Below are 22,452 nucleotides of genomic sequence, written 5' to 3'. Positions count from 1 at the left end.
TCTGCCTCCCTTTATCTAATCTGATCATCTTTGCCCGTTGCATCTGATCATCCGGCGCACACGTTCCCCTACGCCCAATTCCACGAGACCGGAGTCAATCCCCTGCATCTAGGCAGCGCTTGTTTTTGAGCCGCATCGTGCGCACGGCAAACCTTCGCGAGTCAGACCGGCCGGCCAAGCAGTGCCTAGCGAGCGCCTCCTACTTCTGGCACCGCTACCGAATCGTTAGCAATAATAGGATGACCGCAGAACGAAACATGTTGTATAATGTTCTGCTTTGCACTATAATAATGTACGAAAGGGCGAAGCTGTAGGGTAATGGATAGCCATTATCCCGTTGCAATGGCTAGCATCTACAAAGTAGGCTCACGCTAGACTCTCCGTTAGTCCAACGCTCACAGCCACGCTACTGTAACTTCTCAAATCGGCACCATCGTTCTGCCACTGACCTTGCCGTCACAGTCCGCCCAGCCCACGCTCGGTCACCGATGCCAAAGCTCTTTGTGGTAACGTTCAATATGGACAACTTTTCGGCCCACGGGTCCTCATCAGCTGCGATTCCGGCCATGGGCAAGTCGTCAGTTGCTGTACCGCCTTCTCTTTCCTCTTGCTCCACACCTTCTCTCTCACCGAAACCAGCACCAAGCAGAGTCTCCTCCTCGTCCATCCAAGCGTCGTTGCCCTTGTGGCGAAGGTGATGAGGTACGGGACATTCTGCGATCACCAGCTTCTGCTTCCTGAAGGCGGCCGCCTCAATAGCGACGGCAAGCGTACGACTTAAGCCTTGGGCAGAAAACGACGTGGTCTCTCTGTGCAGAGCGATCGGGTTCAGGAGAGCTAGAAGGGGGTGACTGCCAGTGGGGCCGCCGAATGGCGTGCTCGCCTGAGGAGTGAGCTGTGACGCCGGGTCGCCAGGCGCTCTGGTCGTCAAAGAGGAGAGATGGGCTCTGAGAGTCTCCAGACTCGCACAAAAGGTAAGATGGACGGCCGAGGTTGTGAAGAGGTTGTGGAGGGTGGGAATCAGAAGCTCGCCCAGAAGTGGAGGTGGAGGTGGCGGGGACGGACTACGCTCAACATCCTGGGTTTCAACATCCTGGGTTCCTGCAGGTGCCAAGCGCTCAGAAGTGCGGGCGTCCTCTACGAGGTGGAGGAGGAATTGCTCGAAGTCGGCGCGAGAAGAACAAACGACGAGCGAGGTGGGTGTGGCATGGTGGTCGATAAGATGTCGCAGAAACTCTGGCAGAGAAATCGGGTGCAGGACAGAAGGCCGAAGCATGATATCAGCTTGCGTGTCTTGCTCGTTTCGGCGGTCCACGTGTGATGCCGCAGGTTGGAGAAGGCCGCCTGACGACGCCTGCCCGCCGACTTAGATGGAGCGCACTCCTATTCGCCGGCGGTAGTTGTGCTGCGCTGAAACGCCGCCCCCTAACCGCATGCCTTAAACCTGGGTGAAGGCACTCGCGTCAGTAGAGTGTCGTTGTCGTGCGCAGAGCGCGGTTCCTGAGAGACGTTTGGTTTTCCTGGGGTGGCTTGCAGCCGACGCAGGGATCATGTGGGCGATGATGGAGGGCGGAGCTGCGGGCCAGCACCACTTCTCGTCCAGCTGGAGCTCCGACTACTGCGCGCCGACATCGTCGGACAACCCCCGCCGTCTGCCTCTGCACAAATCACCCCCACGGCCCGGCCCCCCAGGCAAGAGGACGACCAAGTGCGCGCCCGCGCATGCCGACGTCAAGATGGAGTCCATGACCAGGATCTCGAGCATGCTGGAGACGGGTACGCCGTTCAGAGCCCGTTCTTTTTCCCGCCTGCCCAAATACCGCTCACACCAGCTCCCCAGCCCGCGACCTGACCCTCGAAGCCGCCCGCGATGCCAGCGCCGTCCGCCGAACCTCCGCCCGCCCGCTGCCTGCCGACCAGCTCAAGAAACTGCTCGATTCGCGCCATGATCGCGAGGTCCTGGAGGGCCTGCGCCGCGTCATATCCGTGCGTCACCTCCCACCACTTCGATCCGCGCTGTCACAGCCATCGTACAAGAGTTGCGCAGGAGAGAGAGAGGCATGAGGAGGAACGAATGGCTGACGCAATTGTAGATGGCGTACCGCAACCAGCACACGCTGCCCTTCTTCTCCGCCGTCATCAAGAACATCGCCTCGCCCAACATCGAGATCAAGAAGCTCGTCTACATCTTCTTGCTGCACCATGCCGAATCCGAGCCCGACACCGCCCTCCTCTCCATCAACACCATCCAAAAGTCCCTCTCCGACTCGAACCCGCAGGTGCGCGCCCTGGCCTTGCGCGTCATGTCCGGCATCCGCGTGCCCGCCATCAGCCAGATCGTGTCGCTCGGCATCAAAAAGGGCGCCGGCGACATGAGCCCGTACGTGCGCAAAGCCGCCGCCCTCGCCGTCCCCAAATGCTACCGCCTCGACCCCAACACGCTACCTCAGCTGATCGAGTACCTCTCCATCTTGCTGGGCGACAAGCAGTACTACGTCGCCGGCGCTGCCGTGTCCGCCTTCCTCGACGTGTGCCCGGAGCGGATCGATCTGATCCACCCGCACTACAGAGGATTGATACGGAAACTGGTGGACATGGACGAATGGGGGCAATTGGCTACGTTGAGGCTTATGACTATCTACGCACGCAAGTGCTTCCCCCGGCGGACGCGGAGGGTCAGGAAGAGCAACGGCGCCGGCAAGCCCAAACCCACCAAGGGCTTCTACGACGACTCCAGCGACGACGAGGAAGAAGAAGAGGCGGTGGATCCGTCAGAGTTGGAAGAGATAGTGGTGCTGGACGAGGATCTAGAGCTCCTCCTCCGCTCGCTGACGCCGCTCCTCCAATCGCGCAACTCGGCCGTCATCGTCGCCGTCGCGCGCTGCTACCTGCACCTGGGCACCCCGACCTACCTGGACGCGGCCGTCGGCCCGCTCGTCTCCCTCCTCCGCTCGTCGCCCGACGTGCAGCTCATCGCGCTGCACAACGCGGTGCGCGTGTGCATGGCGCGCCCGGAGCCGTTCGTGCGCTACGCCTCGCACCTGCTGCTGCGCGGCACCGACGCGCCGCAGATATGGCGCCTCAAGCTCGAGATGCTTACCTTGATCTTCCCGCACGCGCCGCACCATCTCCAGAGCCTGATCCTCGCGGAGCTCGCGCACTTCACCGGCGGCCACGACGCGGGGCTCGTGCGCGAAGCCGTCCGCGCCATCGGCCGCTGCGCGCAGCGCACCCAAGACGCCCAGGTCGCGGCGCGCTGCCTGCGGCTGCTCCTGTCCCAGATATCCTCGCCCGACGCCCGCCTGGTCGCCGAAGCGCTGGAGGTGGTCCGGCACCTGATCCAGCGCGACCCGGAGGCGCACCGCGGCACCGTCGTGCGGCTGGCCAAGAACCTCGACACGGCCGCCAGCCCGGCGGCGCGCGCCAGCATCATCTGGCTGGTCGGCGAGTTCGCCGGCATCGAGCCGGCCGACAACATGGCCGCCGACGTCCTGCGCATCCTGGCCAAGGGCTTCGCCGCCGAGGCCGAGGAGAGCAAGCTCCAGATCCTGCTGCTGGCCGCCAAGGTGTACCTGCAGCACCTGATACTCAACCCGCCGCCCAATCCGGCGGCGGCGGAGAAGCCCCATGTCGACGACGACGGACCACCCGCTTCCACGCCCCTCGCGCTCCCCGAGGAAGAAGGCGGTTTCAGGGAATACAACAACGACGTGCCACCTCAAGCAGAAGAAGAAGAAGAAAAACATCACCAACAACAACACCAACAAAGCCACCCCATCCCCCTCCTCTACAACCACATCCTCCTCCTCACCCGCTACGACACGTCGTACGACCTGCGCGACCGCGCCCGCCTCTACCGCGCCCTCCTCGCCGTCCCCTCGTCGACCGAGCTCGCGTCGCTGCTGCTCCTCGCCCCCAAGCCCGTCCCGCACGCCCCCTCGCCGTCCGAGTCGCGCGCCGGCTACACGCTCGGCTCCGCCAGCCTCGTCGTCGGCGACGAGGGCGGCGTCGTCCAGGGCACCGGCCTGCGCGGCGGCGAGGCGCTGCTGCCCGACTGGGTGCGCGAGGGCGACGAGCCCGATCCGCGGCTGAGGGAGGAGAAGGCCGGAGGAACCGAGTACGGCGGCGGCGGCGGCGGCGGGTACAGTAGCGATTTCGCGCCGCCGCCGGTCAAGGTCGCGCCGGCCGGCGAGGCGTTGGATCGCGCGGTCAAGGACACGGGCGGGTTTGGGGCGGGAGCGGGAGCGGGGGGGATCGGAGGAGGAGGGGTGGGGAGGCAGAACGGGGTCAAGGAGAAGACACTGGATGACTGGCTCGCGGAAGACGAGGATGATGACGAGGAGGAAGATGACGACGACGAGGAGGAGGAGGAAAGCGAAGAGGACGACGAGAGCGGAGAAGAGGAAGAAACGGACGACGATGAAGAAGGCGAGACGGAAGAGGAGACGGAGAGCGAGGACGAGGGTGAAAGAGGACGCTTGGTGAAATGAGTAAAGCACGAGTGGAACGTAAAAATCCATGAATAAGGAAAAAAGAAGAACGAAATAGGAATTCTCACGAGCACACATACCTTCTTCCTCTCTCCCGCGTCCTCCTTGGCTTCCGATGACTTGAGAAAACGCACCCCTTTCCCCCAACCCGCCGGCCTCTAGCGCCCTTCTTTGCTTACAACACGTCATGTTGGCGTCTCCTCCTCCGCCTAATTCGCTGGTTTGCACTGCCTGCTCCTGCCGTCTATCCTTCGCGCTGCGCTTTCGTCTTGCTTTGCTTTGACCACTGAAACAAAAAAGGGAAGAACAAATTTAGACGGAGTCAAGGAGAGTCGTGACTATAGCACGAAGGAAAGGAAAAAAAAAAAAAACGACGACTATTGACTGACTGACTGACTGACTGATGGGTGCGGCGACTTTCTTCATTTCGCTTTTCCGGTGCTCTGATTTGCTTTGCGACGACGGACGGAGGCTGACGACGTATTGGATGGGGTTGGGGGGTAGAAAGCGCGGTGGTGTGCGGACCGGGGGGGGGGGGGGGCGAGCAAGATGACGAAGAGGACTTGCGGAGAGAAGCGGTTCTGCAAGCAGATGCGTGAGAGAGGGAGTGAGGGAAGGGGGAGGTTCGGGTGTAAGTGCAAGCAATACGTCATCACCAGCCGTCTTTTTTGAACCTCGAGGAAAGAAGACTCGGGAGAGAGGATAAGGATATTATCTCTAATACGAGCCTGACGTAAAAAAGAATGAAGAAGATGAGAAATTCTTAAGAGGCGCGGGGGAAAAAAAAAAAAAGAAGAGGCGGCTTTTTTTTTGGGGGGAAAAAAGGGTCGGATGAAGGGATGAATGGAGCAGAAAGTGGAGCCCCAGATGCGAGAAGAATCAAAAAAAAGGACGCGTTCCCAAAATCCTTGTCTCGTAACTCCTTGAACTATGCAGTTCTGGAAGGGCTCGAAAAGATGACCTCCCCCTTGAAAAGGACTTTTTGGTTCTGGTGATCGAATGCGAGGGACGGCTCAGCAGTACAAGGTAGCCAAGTAGGTGAAGGAACATCAACAGATATGGTGAGAAGGAAGAAAAGGCCCCAACAATTGCCGGATAATACCAAGACATCAGATGAAAGGCAACTCTCGCGGGAACTCGTCGCGTCCATGAGTCATTATGCTTCCACTTCGGAAAGCAGATGGCGGATGGTAGCGAAAAATAAAGGCAAACGATGCAGAAGCGCCTCTCATACCCAACAGGAAAGAAACACGGCGCTATTAGCACCTAAGGTTGGAGAAGCCAACATATTAGCTAAGACACAGGAAGCCTTGTCTTGAAGTAGGATTGTCATACTGCGCCGTAATCGAGGCTTACCAGTGTTGCTGTCTGCGTCTTCCGTATAGCAAGCTCAATTGCCTGTCAAAACATGCGCAATAGCCAACACTGATCAAGCCTTGTAGGTCGTTCGATGAAACAACGGTAATCGGCGTGCCACCTGGACATCCAGGATTGATCAGGCCTATCGTCGACTTTGTCAAGTTAGCATCCAAACCTGTACTTCTTGACGGGTATCATCGCATACCTATAAGCAGCAGCAACAGCCGGTTGTCGTCTCTTGATTCGCGGCGTGTAATCGTCTTCTTGTCTCTGAGGTGATTCGGTCTCCTCATAGCTTCGTTTCCTCCCGGTACTACTATCAGCTCTATGCGGTCTCGGCCTCTGCGGAACTCTGGCGTTTGCGTCGTTCGCCTTAACATCCTCCATATTGAAGTCCGAGCCCAGAGCAGTATGCTGGCTATGTTCAGACTTAATCGGGCTCTGGCCTGTTTCGCCATTTCTCGCTGGCGCCTGCTCTGCTCTCCAAGGCTCAGAGGGCGAAGAGTGTTCGCTCTTTAGAGGCGGTACTTGACCATGTGAGGCAGGGTGCCCATATCCATCGTATTCAGTTGACGGACGCTTCGGAAGATGTTCTTCGTACGACCTGGATTCGTCAGCCTTCGCCGGGCAAGCAATTTTTAGATAGCTTACCGATCATGACCACTGGCTTTTCGCGAGCTTGGTTTAGGAGGTTTCGGCGGCAGGAAAGTTGGAGTAGTCAAAGGTTTGACCGGTTTCGGCGAACCTGTCACGCCCAGCGATGCCAACAATTCTTCCTGGGCGTCATCCCGTGAAGGTGGCGGCGGCGTTGATTCGCCATTGCGCGATTGTCGCCGCGAACCGCCTTCCGCTTGCTCAGATGATAAGGCCTGCTCAAGATTGTCCATGATATTCCAGGCAGCCTCTTGCCGTTGACCTCTTTCTTGAATCTCATGTATGCTTGGATAAGGGTTCTCCCCTTCAGACTCGGGCCGATCTCTGTTGGCAAGAACATCCTCTAATGCGACAATGTCGGATGTTTTGGGGAACTCGTAGAAGATGGAATCTTGCTTTACCAAGTCCCACTCGTCCGTTTGTCGGACATTCAAGAAGGCCTCGTGGGCATTGTCGAAGCCAAAGTATTCGGAAACAGAATCGCCATTGCCGATCTTGGGCAAGGGAGGCTTTGCTGCTTTCTCTTCGGCTGTGACAAAGTCGGACGAAAGTGCACGGGTCGTCTCGTTTGCCGGATGCCATATAATGACACCAAGGCTGAAGTTTGGGTCAACCGGCTCATTGGACTTTGGCCAGATGGCGCCGTCGAAATCAGTGTTATCCCATTCGTCCAGCCCAAGATTGATGGTGTATGCATCGGTTTGGTAAAGCTTATGGGCCTCTGGAACCTCGGTAGAGACTATGCTTGCAGTCCGAGTGTTTCGACGGGATTTTGAGGGCCGTGGGTTCTGGTTCGGGGGCGAATTAAGAATTAACGGCGGTGCAACTGTCGTTGGAGAAATGGCAGTTTCATGCGGAGGATACGATCCAGCTTGGCTACCAGGTGGGAAGGTTGGAGACTGCTGGAATCCGTTGGGTGGATAAGCGGCTGGTGCACTGGATGCATCGGGTGGTGGCGGTGGAGGTGGCTGTTGATACCCTTGTTGCTGATACCCTTGCGGCGGAGGGTAACCTGGCGGTGGCTGCCATGTTGGCTGGTAACCCTGAGATGGTTGTGGGTACCCAGGATAGGCTTGCTGGTAGGACTGGGGAGGATAGCCCTGTTGGTAATTGGGCTGAGGATACTGGCCTTGTCCGTAGGGAGGTTGAGCCGAGGGCGGCGGAGGAGGCCGATAGCCCGGGGGAGGAGGATAGCGGGTGATTACGGGGTTACCTTTACGCTTCGGGGGATAGGTGGTCGGAGCACTTCGATATGATCAGTAGGGAGGAGAAGACAAATTGGCGAAATTGGCGAAATGAATGAAAGACAAGATATGCGCGAAGAGTCGCACAAGTGCCGAAGAATCTCCAGTAGACTCAACAAAAACGCTTACCTCGATGACTGGGCGGAAGGCGGAGCGCTTTGCTGGTACGGGGGCTGAGCATACGGCGGCTGGCCGTATGAGGGCTGCTGAGGATAGGGTTGCGGAGGGTAGGCCGGAGCTGCCTGGTACGCAGGTGCGCCACCAGAAGACGGTGCACTCCAGGACATGTTGCCGGCGCCGAGCGAATCGATGCGTCGACGATCCACAGCGGCGGCAGGCGAGCGTAGAGACAGAGCCGGCTTGGTGACGCGAGGGCGGGCTGATGCAGCGATGCAGGTGGAGCGCGCACACGAACCGAGAGACGGAATTGATTGACGAAGCTTTCCAGAGCTACCGCATCACGGTCCAAGAAAAAAAAGCGAACGGTAGAGCAGGCGCGGCAAACGGGGAGCGGGCGGCCGGAGCAGGGGCGAGGATCAATGCGGGAGAGGGAGAGCAGAAGCGCGGGCGGGGAGGCGAGAGAAAGGGAAATCCAACTTCAGCTCAAGAGGGAAGGAAGGCCAACAGAGCAGGGGTTGTTCGCCGGTATCAATCGGGAATTGACGACAATTGCGCGGCTTGCGGGCGGCGGAAGACATGGGAAGCAGCGCAGCGGGCGGAGGCCGAGGAAGCTAAGTTCTACGCCGCCGCGGGCGGGAGCGGTGCGCGAGTAGCTGGCGATGGTGGTCGTCGAGCGCTGCAGGCCGCGCAACGGGAAACTTTGGAGACGGTCACGTGCGCGCTGCACCCTTGGCTGACCTGAGCTTAGCCCGGCACACGGCTGTGTTCTCGCTCGCGCTGGAGCTGTTGCGTCCACCACCATCCGTCCAGCGCCCGCCCCAGCGCGGCCATGCCCTCTTGAACCCCCGCCCAGAATGCTTCCGCCGCGCACGCGAATGCTGCTTCTCCCTGCCCCCTAGTCCCGCGCCCGTCCGAGCCCGTTCCGCGCGCGCCCTCCTCCGCGCCCTCCATCCACCGACGACATGCCAGGCCTCCCGGGTAAGCTCTGCGCTCCGACCACCGCCTGCTCCGTCAATGAGCTGACCCCGCCGCTGAACAGCCACCGTCGACCTCGATGAGTGCATAGCTCGTCTCTACAAGAAGGAACTCCTCGCCGACTCGGTCATCGAGGCAATATGCGCAAAGGCAAAGGAGCTCTTGATGAAAGAGAGCAATGTCGTGCACATCGACGCCCCCGTCACCGTCGTCGGCGACATCCACGGCCAGTTCTTCGACATGATTGAAATCTTCCGAATTGGCGGCTTCTGCCCGGACACCAACTACCTCTTCCTCGGTGCGTGCGCCCTGCCGTGATGGCTTTTCCCCGGTTGCGACACTGACCGTGCCGCCCTCGCCCAGGTGACTACGTCGACCGCGGCCTCTTCAGCGTCGAGACCATCTCGCTGCTCGTGTGCCTCAAGCTGCGCTACCCGCACCGCGTGCACCTGATCCGCGGCAACCACGAGTCGCGCGGCGTGACGCAGTCGTACGGCTTCTACACCGAGTGCTCGCGCAAGTACGGCAACGCCAACGTGTGGCACTACTTCACCGACATGTTCGACTTCCTGACGCTGTCGGTCGTCATCAACAACCAGATCTTCTGCGTGCACGGCGGCCTGTCGCCCAGCATCCATTCCATCGACCAGATCAAGATCATCGACCGCTTCCGCGAGATCCCCCACGAAGGGCCCATGGCCGACCTCGTCTGGAGCGACCCGGACAGCGAGCGCGACGAGTTCAGCCTCAGCCCCCGCGGCGCCGGCTACACCTTCGGCGCCCAGGTCGTCAAGAAGTTCCTCGAGGTCAACAACATGTCGCACATCCTGCGCGCCCACCAGCTGTGCCAGGAGGGCTACCAGGTCCTCTACGACGACCGCCTCAGCACCGTCTGGAGCGCCCCCAACTACTGCTACCGCTGCGGCAACATGGCCAGCGTGCTCGAGGTCAGCGACACCGGCGAGCGCTTCTTCAACGTCTTCGACGCCGCCCCCGAGAACGATGTGCACAGGGCCGAGCAGCAGCAGCAGCAGCAAGGGAAGGAGGTCCAGACGGAATATTTCTTGTAGTCGTCGTGTGCATACCAGTCGTCGGGAAGGATAAATGCATGGTTCCAATGGCGTTAAAGAATGGCTTGTGGCTTGCACGAGATATCACGAGGGCATTGAATGGCGCAATACGTAGGGACGCTTTGATGAAAGAATCGGGAGGGATGCCACGTATAGCGAAGTCATTCTGTTGAGTGCTCATTCTTTTCTGAGTGTTGTTCATCCCCTCAAAATCTTCAGGCCTCGCCCTCATCGTTTGCTAGTCTCGCCTTGGGTCCGGAGCTCTGGAAGAAGGCATTGGATGTGTTTCTCAGCTAGCGTTGACGTGACGATGATCAAATTGTGTCGCGAAGGTCTTTCATACTGATTGAACACTGCCTTCAGACCGGTAATACCAAGAATACCCGCAGGTGACGTCGAGCATGTAGTCACTGTACGCAATGATGGCATCGAGACGTAAGGGTGTAAGAATGAAAGCTTGTGAATGGGTATCTTTGATTAATCCCTTGACCTGAGGACCATGTCCCGGTTCAAGTACGTATAAGTGATACAGGGCAGTCTAAAAGACGCCCAATCCAGCAAAACCCCAGTGGTCATCCCAGTAGCAATTCCCTTTGCCGAACCGGTAAAACGCCACAGTACCAACGCCAATAACCGTGGGCCAACACCATGCTAGAACCCTTTAAAGCAAAAATTCCTTGAGCAATGGAGATTACGGGACAAGAGGGTCTCAGTCCCTCATCGCATCCGCTTCTCCATTACCGTTATTCATTACTTCGTCATCATCGTCATCGGTTGTCTTCTCGGAGTCCAGCCCCAAGCTCAAACTCGCTGGAATATTCTTGCGTGCCTCCTTGGCCTTCTGCTCTGACCACGCACGTAACCTGACGAGCTGTTTGATGCGTGCCTCACGGTTGGCACCTTGGCTGGCAAGGATGGCTTCATTAACCCTTGTTGCAACGGTTTGGCGAAGCGAGGGATCAAGCAGCTGCGCGAGCGGCGGCGCCAGGTTCTCGGGCGGGAAGATTAGAAGCGCCATGGTGCGTTCAAGGTCTTCGAGGAACTCCTTATTCGTCGGAGCACGCGGTGCCAGCTCGGACGTTGCGAACGTGAGCGCCGGGGTGATGTCAGCATTCGGAGTGGACATGCACTTCCGAATCAGCTCAATCAGCTGCAGGCGGAGGAGCGCGAAGTGCAATGCCGGATCACGGTCGAGAATCTGCGCCAGTCAGCGATGTGTTTGGCAAAGCTTGATGGAGAGTGACGTAATAGATGCAATGCAAATCATACTGAAAATAAGGTATTGTTTATCATCAACGGCCACCCGAAGGTGGTTATGTGTGGTGCATGATACTTCGATAATCATAGCAAAGGGAAAAGGACTGCGGTGCGTGGGAGGGAGGGAAGTGGACTAACCTGAGGGTTGAGATCGTTGATCTTGTGGATAGCCGACTCGATGTTTCCCGCATGAATGGCATTCCGGATATCAACGCGCTCTTGGATCGATTGCGGCTCGGCACTGTGTGGAATATTGGCCTCGAGGGCGAATCGCTTCGCCGCCATGGGATATCCCTCGCTGACAAGGTAGTCCATGATGACGTGGTTGATATCTCTGCACAGGGCTAGTTAGCACCCGAAGACTACTCCAACTCATGACAGGGCGAGAGAAGAGAGGGCAGAGGCAGCCAGGATCAGAAACAAGTAAATTTGGTCTCCACATTGGATTTCGGAGAGATTCCCAACTTGATATAAACACATCATGTAATTGGCGGGGCGGGGTAGGGCGGGTCGCGGAGCGGGCAGAGGGGCTACGTACGATTTCGAAGGCTTGATCTCCTCGACTCGGCGGTCAAAGGGGTGGGAGGGCCTCGGCGTAGCCGTCGAGACCACAGTGGAGGAGCTCTGCGCACGTCAGAAGGCGAGCGAGACCGGTGAGGGCGGGGCGGTACATACCATTGTGGTGGAGATAAGAAACCGTCAGTCTATCGCATGTCCATCGGTCATCGCCGCGCTGTGCTGACGCAAAAGACAGCGACGGAAAGCAAGCGAGCGGCGGAGCGGCGGAGAGTGGTGGAGGTGGGGGTGTTGGAAGAGGAAGAGGAAGAGCTGGAAGCTGGTGTGGGAAGTCGCGAAGGAGAAAAGCCTCTGCCGAGCGGTCACGTGCGCGTCGGCGCCGCCCTATTCCCCGGGCTTGGACCACACCCTCGAGTCCACCGTGAACATTTTTAGTCATTGCGCAGCCAGGGTGCAGGACCCTATCGCCGCCCGTCTCTTTCGTATTACTCCGCTCCACCACCATGTTCTGCTAGACCACCTCACCCTCCTCTCGAGTGCGACCTGCAGAATGAGCACCGTTCAGAGGGCCCATTATTCCCCGCCGTGGGCGAACACCAGCATTATCGGTGTTGCTGGTAGTTCCGGTTCAGGAAAGACGACCCTCTCCCTGGCGATCATCTCCGCCCTGAACCTGCCATGGGTCGTGATCCTGTCCATGGTGGGTGTAGCCCACAGCCCCATCCCGCGCCCGCCTGCTTACCCATTTGCTTGCCAGGACTCATTCTACAAGCCGTTGACCCCGGAGCAGTCGGCCAGAGCTTTCAGAAATGAATATGACTTCGATGCACCCGAGGCCATCGATTTCGATCTCCTTGTAGACGTGTTGCGCGACATCAAGCAGGGGTAAGATATACAACCCCGCGCTTCTGCCTCTTGTGTAATGCACTGTGACGGATCAGACTCCTGCGCTCATGGAAAACTGACGCCCGCGAAGCAAGAAGGTAGAGGTTCCGGTATACTCCTTCGCCAAGCACAATCGCGAAGAGAAGACAACCACCATCTACTCGCCACACGTCCTCATCCTCGAAGGCATTTTCGGCCTGCATGATCAGCGCGTGTTGGATCTGCTTGACTTGAAGGTCGGTTGCCGTGTGATATCATGTGATGATCGGAATATTGACTTGCACAGATTTTTGCCGACGCCGAGCCCGACTTGTGTCTTTCTAGAAGACGTAAGCACTCTCAGCCCCTTGATCACGGCTGTTCTAACCAGCTGCTCGCTAGTTGTGCGCGATGTCAAGAGCCGTGGCCGTGACATTGAGGGCTGCATCAAGCAGTGGTTTCTGTACGTGAAGCCCAACTTCCACAGATATGTTGCACCTCAGCGAGAAGTTGCAGGTAAGTGCACGTCCAGATACAGTGAGAGGAAAGGCATCATCTAAGAAATCCAGACCTTATTGTTCCGCGTGGTGTTGAGAATACGGTCGCTATTTCGATGGTAACCGACCGTATCCACAAAATCCTCACCTTGAAGTCAAGAATGCACCAAGCCGAGCTCAAGCGTCTTGGAAAGCTCGCAGAAGAAGCTCCCTTGTCATCCAATGTCATTGTCCTTCCAGAGAACAGACAGAACCGGGCCATCCACACGCTCCTGATCAACCCAGCTGTTGATCGCGAGAACTTCATCTTCTACTTCGACCGCATCTGCGCCCTGCTGATCGAGGAGTCTCTGGTGTGTATGCACTTCGATGTAGTCGATGTTACCACGCCCATGGGAACAATCTACCGAGGGTTTAAGCCCTCTGGCGAGACCAGCGCAGTCACCATCCTCCGTGGCGGCAGCGCACTGGAGAGGGCTTTCAGAAGGGTCCTTCCTGATTCGAGAAATGGAAGGATTCTCATCCAGACCAACCATCGAACCGGCGAACCCGAACTCCATTACAGGGCGCTCCCGAAGGACATAGCGACCCACGAGCGCGTTTTGCTTTTGGATTCACAGATGTCAAGTGGCGGCGCGGCTCTCATGGCTGTGAAGATCCTGGTGGATCACGGCGTGCCGGAAAAGAATATTGTCTTCGTCACTTACATGGCCGGAAGGATGGGTGTAGGAAGACTAACGCACGTCTTCCCGGAGATTAGAGTGGTTGTTGGACGCTTGGTCGACGATTTCGAAGAGAGATGGGTCGAGAAGAGGTATTTCGGCCACTGAAGTCATACCGGTGAGTACAAAATGTACAAAAGAACAAAAAGAAGAAGAAGAAAAAACACGTGTAAAGCCCTGGAAATAATGACGATAACACGGCGTCGATTCTGTCCCTACATACCTTTGGAGAGTTGGAGCAATCGCCTGTATATGGATATCGAATTTCATTCTTAAACTTGTGTCCCGATCTCGACATCATAGCGGGCGACCGAAAGAACTGTCCCACCCGCATTTTTCTCGCAGCGAATTTTGGATCCAACTACCCATGGAAAGAGTGCGTTAACCTCGGTAAGCTTAGAGGGCTCAATCTTTTGTTACCTGCTACGATATCACCCCATGTGTAGTCTCATTGAAACACTTAGTAGATGGCTCCTTTCCGAAATATATACCATGTGTCAACGACTGTTCACCATGGACCAGTGAGTTTGTCAGCTTTCCGTCTCCGCCACGATCAAATCAGCTTCACAGCCTTGCGTAGGTCTTGGCCCCTTCATGTTCAGCTTGACGCATTTCCAATACTTCTCTCACAGCCCTGTATCCTCTCCCATTTGCACCGTCGATAAACCCTCTCCAACCATCAGCCCAGTCTGCACTTGCGAAAATCACTCGGCCATGAGGCAACTGTAGCCCCGCCAAATACTCGCTCATCGCTTGCGGGCCCCAGCGGAACCTGACCCGCCTGGCCAGAGGGTCAAGGTGCCATGGATGCGTCAAGTAAGCCGTCAGCTCGGTTCCAGGAGAGCCTCGCGGCCGAAGGTTCTGCTTGAACGATTCCGCACTCCGTGCCGAGTTCTCGGGTTCCGTCGGGTTAGGAATGCGATCGTTGTAGGGGGGTCAGAAGGAAGGCGGCAACGCTTCGGTTGAGCTCTGCTTTCGGCACTGTGGATAGAGGGTTGGGAGGGGATGGTTTGGAAAAGGGCTGAGGAAAGCCGAACCAGTGCACCCATGTTCCGCCCATATCGGACTCCTCGCCGAGCTCTCGCGCGGTCCGCGTGCGTCCGCTGATGCAGTCTCTGCCTTCGATGAGGAGGACACTGGAGTTGTGCGATCGGGAGAGGTCGCGGGCGGCGATGAGGCTGGCGAAACCGGCGCCGATGATGATGATGACGTCGTAGGAAGACTTGAGTTGAGGTGCGGGAGTGCTGGGGATGATGGAGTCTGTCTCAAGGCCGTGCACGCTTTGTGGCCGGAGGCGTCCAGAGGAAGCCTTCTTTGGAGCGCGTCATTGTTGAGAGTTTGGTGGATGGAGGGCTGAGCAGGTTTGTGTTGAATTGAAATGGTTTTCCTCTCCCTAAATTGATGTTCACTTATAGGCCGCTTATCAATGTTGACCTTCAGTCAAAAACGGTGGTGCGGTGAGGGATTCATCTTGGTGTTGGTCGGCGGGGAGGTTGATGCACAAAGTTGCCTGTTTGGGTAAGGATTATGAACGAAAGATGGCAGGTCGCAGCGAGCCTGGAAGATAACGGCTCTCAACGCATTAAATCAGGTCAATATGCGGGGTACAGGCAGCTTGGAACCTTGGATAACGTCCAATTGCGATTCTCCTCGTGTTCTCTTGCCTATTTTTTTTTGTAGAAGTGCAAAGCCTGCGAACTGGCATGCGGCACAGCAGGTGACAGAAGATTTAAGCCCTCTACCTCTCTTGCTCATTTTAGCCCATGGATGGCCTCAAGATGGAATATTTCAGTGCCATTTCATTTGAGCACTAGAAGAACTCCGAATCAACCGCATTGACCAGCTGTCTGAGCACGACAGAGCGAGGCCTCCCAGCACAGTGCAGAATCCTCTTCCGCAGACATCCGGTGGAGTGACAAGCGGCTTGTGTCATTACAGTGCAGGATCCGTCAGATGGCTGCTGCGTGCAATCTGGGAAAGCCAAGGATAGGCAGTACCATCGAAAGACATTGTTGTTATTACTCGACCAGCCCACTAATCTCGTAGTTGGAGCCGCAGGGGCGCGGCAAGCAACGACTGCCGGCATGTGTACTCGATGTCCAATGGGGGGGCTCGGAGGTGGAAAGACGGGACATGGGTTGCTGGCGATTTACCTACCGAAGAAGCAGGGAAGACTTGAAGCCAAAAGACAGCGAACAGCAACTGTACGCTCTCCTTCGCCGACGACAAGAGCCGCATTTACGCGTGAGCGGAAGAAAACAAGGAAATGAGGCTCGGGCTTCGGCAGCGCCAACGTCGATTCCCCTCCCCCCGCATCTTGGGCCCCAGCCAGCAACGGCCGGTGCGTCGCGCTAACAACGAGGCCAACGCATGACGGGCAGGCATGATGATGAAGGCGTGCCGACTAAGACTGGGGAAATTTTAACTCGTTCGGCAGATCGGGATGTGGGGACAGCACTCGACCACACCATGGCTACCCGTACTATGCCTTTCTTACGCGCCCCCCTCTACCGTGTCGATCAGTTGCAGGACAAGAGGATGCCAACAGATCTCCAGGAGTCCGTCCACTTCCCAATAATCGAGACCGTTCGAACACAACTGATCACTGTCTACGCAGATCTGAACCACTGATGCAGGAAAGCTTGCAAAAGTCGTAAGTGGTCAGCGCACTGCGTGCGTCAAGGTACTTCCGCGATGTTACCTCACATATGCATATGCATCTTCAGGTCCCCACTCACATGGGAGCCTCCAGTAAAAGTGAGGCGTCCCCAAAAGTGCCGCCGAGTGACCGGAAGTTTCGCGAATCAGGAGCTAGAGTCCACAATCGAGACCGTCAACATGGCTGTCAGAGCCACTGGACAAGCAGGAAAAACTACGGTAAGGGATTCGCGTGGCTATTGTGGATGACGAAATCTTGGTGATGGCGGCGCTCTATTACAGGTGATCGTCGATGGCGGCCTTGCCTATTGCTTTTTCTTCCCTCTCATCACATGAAAGTGCTCACCTGAAGTTGGATTACATTAGTGCGGGCTCCCACCGAAGATTTAGCAAAGAGAATGGATGCGATTCGCGGCGATCGACAGGATGGCGGATGTTTGAGGCTTTTTGAGGCTGCAACTGCTGCAGCTGTCGCTGAACCACTCATGTCCCGCAGCGCCCACGATCGGTCCCGCAGATTAGGTAAGGCAAGCAAGGAAGGGACAAGTGGAAAGTGCCTCACTACTTTCTGGTCGGCCAGGAACAGGGGAGAGATCCGAGGCGCCGGCGTCGGCTGATCGAATCCCTTGACAGCATGACAGACTCCCTTGGTACCGCGGAGGCTGATGAAGCTCTTGTCAAGACATGTCTTCTACACATAACCACGTGTGGTTCGATGCCATCCAAGTGGAATATTGGCTGTCCTTCTGCCGCTGCTCGTTAACAGTAATTTAACAGACCAAACAAAAGGACATGCAATTGCGATTCTGGGGAAAAGGAGGGTCGCATCGGCGCTAAAACACGTGCCAGCAGTAGCAGCAGAACAGCTAAAAGTGGCGGCGCCAGCACCGGAAGGAAGGAATACGAAAATAGAAGGAAGAAAGGAGCGGCCTTGGATTATTATCAATACCTCGTTCCTTACAGAGCAAGGTCGTTGTTGCTCGGATAACACTCGAACATGGAAATAATGTTTGATTTATTCACCGGGTGAGACATCACAAAATGAGGACAACTGCCGACAGGTAACGTCGTGTGCTTCTCATCATCCCTCGCGACGTCAGTCCTCTAGCGTACCACGGCTTCGACTCCTGCCACGCAACGCCAAACGCCCCCGCTACCGCCCATCCGGCCGGGGGAAGGAAAACAAATGTTCAGAGCAAGGAAGAGGAAATGCTTGCGGCTGTGGACGGGCGGGGCGGCTTGCCTCTGCGGTGCGGAGATGGCAGCATTAGTACGGGATGGGAGGGAATAACAGTCGAGTCACAACTCCATGTCGGAGAAAAGCTTGAGAGCCACAATAACAACGAGGGTAGCTAGTCATGTCGTCGCGGATGGGTGGGGAAGGTAACGAGTGATGCAAGAGGGCGAGGGTCTAGACACGCGCAGTCCGCAATCCTTCCCATTCCTACGATGTCATTGCTGCCCTTTCCGCGATCCGCCGCAAAGGAAATGCAACTTGCTCGTTGGGGAAAGCTGGGAGAACGTCGCGGTGCCACGAGCAAAGGTAAGAATAGACGCGCGCAATGGTGATAGCATAGCAGCAGAGGGAGGCAGCAAGGAAGCGATTCCGCTTCCGCGCCATGCCATGTTCTCATCCCGCGTGGTCTGGACCTCGACTCGCATGGCCCCGCCATTCGCGCCCCCAATCCCGCGTCGCAGCGCAGGCCCAGCATGCAGCATCCGAAACGTGTGCGAGATAGATAAAAACAGACACCAACTAGATAACGGCAGAGACAGGGCACGCCTACCTATACTTATCGTGCGTTAATGCAGCCATCTCCTCGGTCGTCCCACGCTCTGAAACGCACCACGCCTACCGTTCCCTTTCCTTCACCCTTTCGTTCACTCTCCCCCTCTCCTCTCAGTCAGCTCCGGTCCGAGAATAGCGCGTTGCTGACAAGATAAGCTGCTGACGGGCGCGGCTGGCTGCTTACTGTATCGGCTGCTTACCCGTGATCGACGTGGAGAGCGAAGAGAGAGAGAGAGAGAGGAAAGAGAATGCCTGATTCGTCGCTTCCCGTCCTAAATTCAGAAACAAATCAATTGTTCGCGCAACACGTGTTTGCGCGTTTCAACCCTTCCCGTGCGACTGCCACGATTGCCGTGACGACTGCGTGGTACGGCGAGGGAACAGGACGTCGAAAAATAGCAGATGCCGATGTGACAAAAATAACGAAAGTCACGGCATAGGCCAAGACAGTAGCAGCAGAACAAAGTCCCGAACGACGACAACACCTACCATCGCTGATGACCCACACACTTCTCTCCTCCCTCCCTTTCCCGCTTACATACGTCCCGCAAGCGTCCAATGTTCCTTTTCGCCCTTCTGCCTCCCACATGAACAATGTCTCGAACAGCCGCCCGGGGCTGATGACGAGGCTGGCTGGCTGCGACCGACCCGGGCTGTCGGTACGTGGCGAGGTAGCACGAACCCGCGAGGCCGAGAACACACCCCTCAATGGGCCAAAAGGAGGAAAAAGAGACGAGAGGAGAAGGGGGGGGACGGACGAGTAACGGGACGCACCCGCCCATGTACATACATACATGACCCGAGCCCTAAAACAAAAAAAATCCGTGGGAATCGAATCACGGATCGTGAGGCTCAAAGAGCCTCACCAGGCACGCGCGAACAATCGTGCTTGGCAACCGCCAGCATGCACGAGGCCACATCCGGCTGCTGCATCGTCCTCGACTCAGTCGGTCCGCCTCGTTCTCTCTCTCTTCCATGTCGTGCCACACACACACACACAGAGAGAGAGAGAGAGAGCTCGAAACATCCACCAACCGCGTGTGCGGCATGGCGACCGTAATAGCGTAAGCGCGCAACATCACAAGCGTGGTCGTCCTTTTTTTTTTTTTAGAGTAGTTATCCTGTTTATGTCCTGCCAAGCGCAAAAAGCGGTCCGAAATCGACAGACCTTTGCGCCCAATCTGACACACGCGTGGAAGGAGGAGCAGAACCCGCCGAAATCGACCCCTGCAGTTTTACAGGTTTCCAGAAGGCCCCATGCTTTCTTTTTTTCCCACGTCTGGTGGGTGAGGGAGCACCCAAAAAAAAGGAACCTCACAAAAGCTCCATACCTGGAAGAAAGTTTACGTGGTTAAAAAAAAAGCAACAATTCCTCCTAGTCCTCCTGATAGAAGAGATTCACTGTTGGATATCCGCGCTGCCTGCTGTCGAAATATTGTCCGTCCCGTTCCCGTCCTGTGCTCCTTTCTCCTCTTTTCCCGTCCCTGGCGCCTGTCAATCACCGGTGCAGAGAAGAACATGGGGAATTCGCCATAAAAGAAAAAGGTATCCTCCTGTAATCGTGACTGTAGTCGTCGCAAAACGAGTGGCCAAAATGCTGTACGCCAGTAGCGACCGAAACTGCGGCCTCTTGCGCCGCTGCAATTCGAAATAGTAAAATGTTCAGAGACCGCATCTAGGTCTGCGTGCAAAGGTGGTGCCCGGCCGTCTCGAAAAAAGTGAGCCAAGGCCGGGAGGAATGTGGTATCAAACGAGAGTCGAGAAGTTATACCCGCCATAGCCAAACGCCTTCTGCAAACGCCCGCCCCGGAAACAAAAGAGCAATGAGAAGCAAGCGTTCGTCCTTCGTGACCCGCAAGGGCGAGAGTGTTAAAATGACCGATAATATCCGGGTGAGCAATTTTGTTTACAACGCCTTGTCTTTCAAGATCCAATCCGCCGTCTTCGTCCTCTACCGCCCCCTTCGGGCCGTTGGGCAAGAACTTCTCGGAGCTGTGCATCGTCCTTGTCCTTGTCGACGTGGTGAACTCGGACGTGTCGTTGCAGATTGTCCGGCCGAGGGTATTTATGGTCTCTCTCCGGGCAAAACGGGCACACGTAACCTGGCGAATCGTGCACGAGTCCATGTCGGATCATTTCGTTTTTGCGCTTGAAGCCTTTGCCGCCTTCTCCACGCGAACACCCTGGCACTGGACAATAATGCGGCCGTGCTTGCGAATGCACATTGGCGTGCGAACTACAGCGCTGGTCAGTACGAAGTCCATTAAGCCTATACCACATAACTGACTTGAGCAAGTACTGCGTCTGGAAAGGCGGCGCATTGCAACCGGGGTAGTCACACTTGAACCCAGTACTTCCGTGCGGCGGCACATGCTGAATCTGCGCAGCCGGATTTGGATGCGTGATGCCATCAATGCTCATCCTATGAGAGTCGCTGCGGGGCCTCGTTGGCGGGCTGTGGGCGTAAGCGTCGGATCCGCGCGATCCATAGCTTTCATTGGTCGATGTGGTGCTGAGAGTCAAAGGTGGCGGAAACGCTGTATTGCTGGTATCCGAAAGAGACGAGTGTCTGCGGCTGCTGGCATAGTGTGAATAAGTCGACGGCGGCGATAACTTGATGTCAGCACCAGTGTGACTGTTTACGGGCGACAAAGGATTCAGTGGCGGGAACTGAGTCGGGGGCGATCGGCGCGAGTTCCCGTTGGGGGGAAAGCGGCTGACAAGCGTTGGAGAAAGCGCTGGCGCGCCCGTCGATGAGATTGACGGCCGGTGCGAGAAACTTGCTCTATGATCAATGCTTGCCCGGTGCTCGTTCTCCTGGGTGGCCTGCTCCGCAATTTCACTCAGATGACGAAAGGAGGGTAGACTCTGGTTAGGGGAGCCCGCGATACTGTCCCGGTGCGGTGAGGTCGGGTTCTGTAGAGCCGGCAACCTCTCATCAGGGGAAGCCTGAGAGTCCGGGATGGCCAATTCGCGCAAGTTTGGCGATGTTGCTGGGGAGTGGTCCGCTTTGGTCATACTGTTTGCATCCGAGCCAAGCTTGGGGAAGTTCTCCGAGCCAAGCTTGGGGAAATTCTCAGGAGTGGGCAGCCCGGTGTTGTAATCGCTTCCTTTCCGCGCTGGCTGGTCGTCGGCTCGGGACTTTGGCGAATGTCGATCCATGTCGGTGTCGTGGATTTCGGTCACGGTAGCAGCTACAGTGGATGCCAATGGGAGCTTGGTAGTGCGCCCATCGCCGTTGAGTATCTTACTGGCGGCCTGAGCAAGACTTCGGGCTCTGTCGCCAGTTTGCATGGGTGAGCGTGGGGCTTCGTCCTCAGACTCGCTCGCGTCTGGATCCGAGTCTGAGTTGAGCGCCCTCTCCCCGGCGACTCGGGCGATGTCCGGCCGGTTGGGCTCCAGGAAACTCAGGAGGACAGTATCGCCCTGGCTCGGCCGGGTCCGGTTATTTCGTTTCCTTCTGCGTGAGGAGGAGGTGTTGGAACTGACAGTTTGAGTGATCACAGGAGCACTGTGCTGTGGAGGAAAAGGTGGAGGAGAGGGCGACGGAGTTGATTTGATCTTTATTGGCTGCAAGCCCGGCGACTTGGGATAAGCGTCGTCAGAATCGTAGTGGGACATTCGGCATTAGAGAGAGGCTCGTCAGCCTCCCGCAGTAGTGCTCAGGGTCAGGACGAGAAGTTAAACTGAGTCGGCACGGGCTCGGCGAGAATTGGCTCGAGCTCAATAAAGTTAGAGGCCGGGGACGAGAAGTCTGGGTGCTTTGTGTCTTGGGGAACGGAGCTGGGTGTGAGTGCGGCCAATGGGTTCTACACGGGAGAAAGGTTGCGTTAGCGACGAGCTCTGGTGGGACCGGCGGCCAGCGCAGAGGTGCAATTATGGCTGCCTGGCAGCAGCCTCGCGGCGACGGCGCATGGCAACAAACAGACAGAGATTGAATCATTAAACAGAGAGAGCATGGAAGAGAAGAAGGCCAGCAGCGCACGCCCAGACGTATACGAGAGCAATCAAAGCGACGACAGCACAAGGCTAGTTGTGCGGAGAGCCGCAAGTCGGGCAATAGCTCCGTGCGGGCCGCACGCACGCGGGCACAGTGCCTGGCCGAGCAGCACGCGGGGCGCATCGGAGAATTGCGAGCAGAAGAAAGCGGAACAGCACGGCGCGGAGAGAGGAGAGAGAAGGAGAGAGGCAGCGTCGACGTACCGCGTGCGACGGGGCGGGCTGGCCGTGAGGCTCA

At 57.0% G+C, this 22,452-nt stretch overlaps 5 protein-coding genes across 5 annotated transcripts; 3 read left to right on the top strand and 2 right to left on the bottom strand.

Annotated features, from left to right (window-relative positions):
* Positions 1-1,736: 1,736 nt before the first annotated feature.
* Positions 1,737-4,490, top strand: APL6 (AP-3 complex subunit beta; the record flags this gene model as incomplete). The annotated part of the gene is made up of 3 exons (XM_066773090.1): positions 1,737-1,776; positions 1,841-1,986; positions 2,094-4,490. The coding sequence occupies 3 exons, from the start codon at positions 1,737-1,739 to the stop codon at positions 4,488-4,490; spliced, it is 2,583 nt and encodes an 860-aa protein (XP_066635657.1).
* A 1,874-nt stretch (positions 4,491-6,364) lies between these two features.
* Positions 6,365-7,928, bottom strand: SLS55_001597 (uncharacterized protein; the record flags this gene model as incomplete). Its single annotated transcript, XM_066773089.1, has 4 exons — positions 6,365-6,453; positions 6,501-6,512; positions 6,595-7,242; positions 7,877-7,928. The coding sequence occupies 4 exons, from the start codon at positions 7,926-7,928 to the stop codon at positions 6,365-6,367; spliced, it is 801 nt and encodes a 266-aa protein (XP_066635656.1).
* A 901-nt stretch (positions 7,929-8,829) lies between these two features.
* On the top strand, positions 8,830-9,912 carry PPG1 (putative serine/threonine protein phosphatase; the record flags this gene model as incomplete). The annotated part of the gene is made up of 3 exons (XM_066773088.1): positions 8,830-8,845; positions 8,907-9,140; positions 9,206-9,912. The coding sequence occupies 3 exons, from the start codon at positions 8,830-8,832 to the stop codon at positions 9,910-9,912; spliced, it is 957 nt and encodes a 318-aa protein (XP_066635655.1).
* A 709-nt stretch (positions 9,913-10,621) lies between these two features.
* Positions 10,622-11,847, bottom strand: SLS55_001595 (uncharacterized protein; the record flags this gene model as incomplete). Its single annotated transcript, XM_066773087.1, has 4 exons — positions 10,622-11,110; positions 11,308-11,503; positions 11,708-11,793; positions 11,845-11,847. The coding sequence occupies 4 exons, from the start codon at positions 11,845-11,847 to the stop codon at positions 10,622-10,624; spliced, it is 774 nt and encodes a 257-aa protein (XP_066635654.1).
* Positions 11,848-12,235: 388 nt separating this feature from the next.
* URK1 (Uridine kinase) lies at positions 12,236-13,876 on the top strand (the record flags this gene model as incomplete). Its single annotated transcript, XM_066773086.1, has 4 exons — positions 12,236-12,570; positions 12,662-12,810; positions 12,895-13,065; positions 13,119-13,876. 4 exons carry the CDS (start codon positions 12,236-12,238, stop codon positions 13,874-13,876), a joined length of 1,413 nt encoding a protein of 470 aa, XP_066635653.1.
* Between the last annotated feature and the right edge of the window lie 8,576 nt (positions 13,877-22,452).

This window comes from Diplodia seriata, assembly GCF_021436955.1.
Source record: "Diplodia seriata strain FDS-637 chromosome Unknown scaffold_2, whole genome shotgun sequence".
Classification (NCBI taxonomy): domain Eukaryota; kingdom Fungi; phylum Ascomycota; class Dothideomycetes; order Botryosphaeriales; family Botryosphaeriaceae; genus Diplodia; species Diplodia seriata.
Note: the sequence above shows the minus strand (reverse complement) of the source record. Positions and strands in the feature narration are given on the sequence as shown.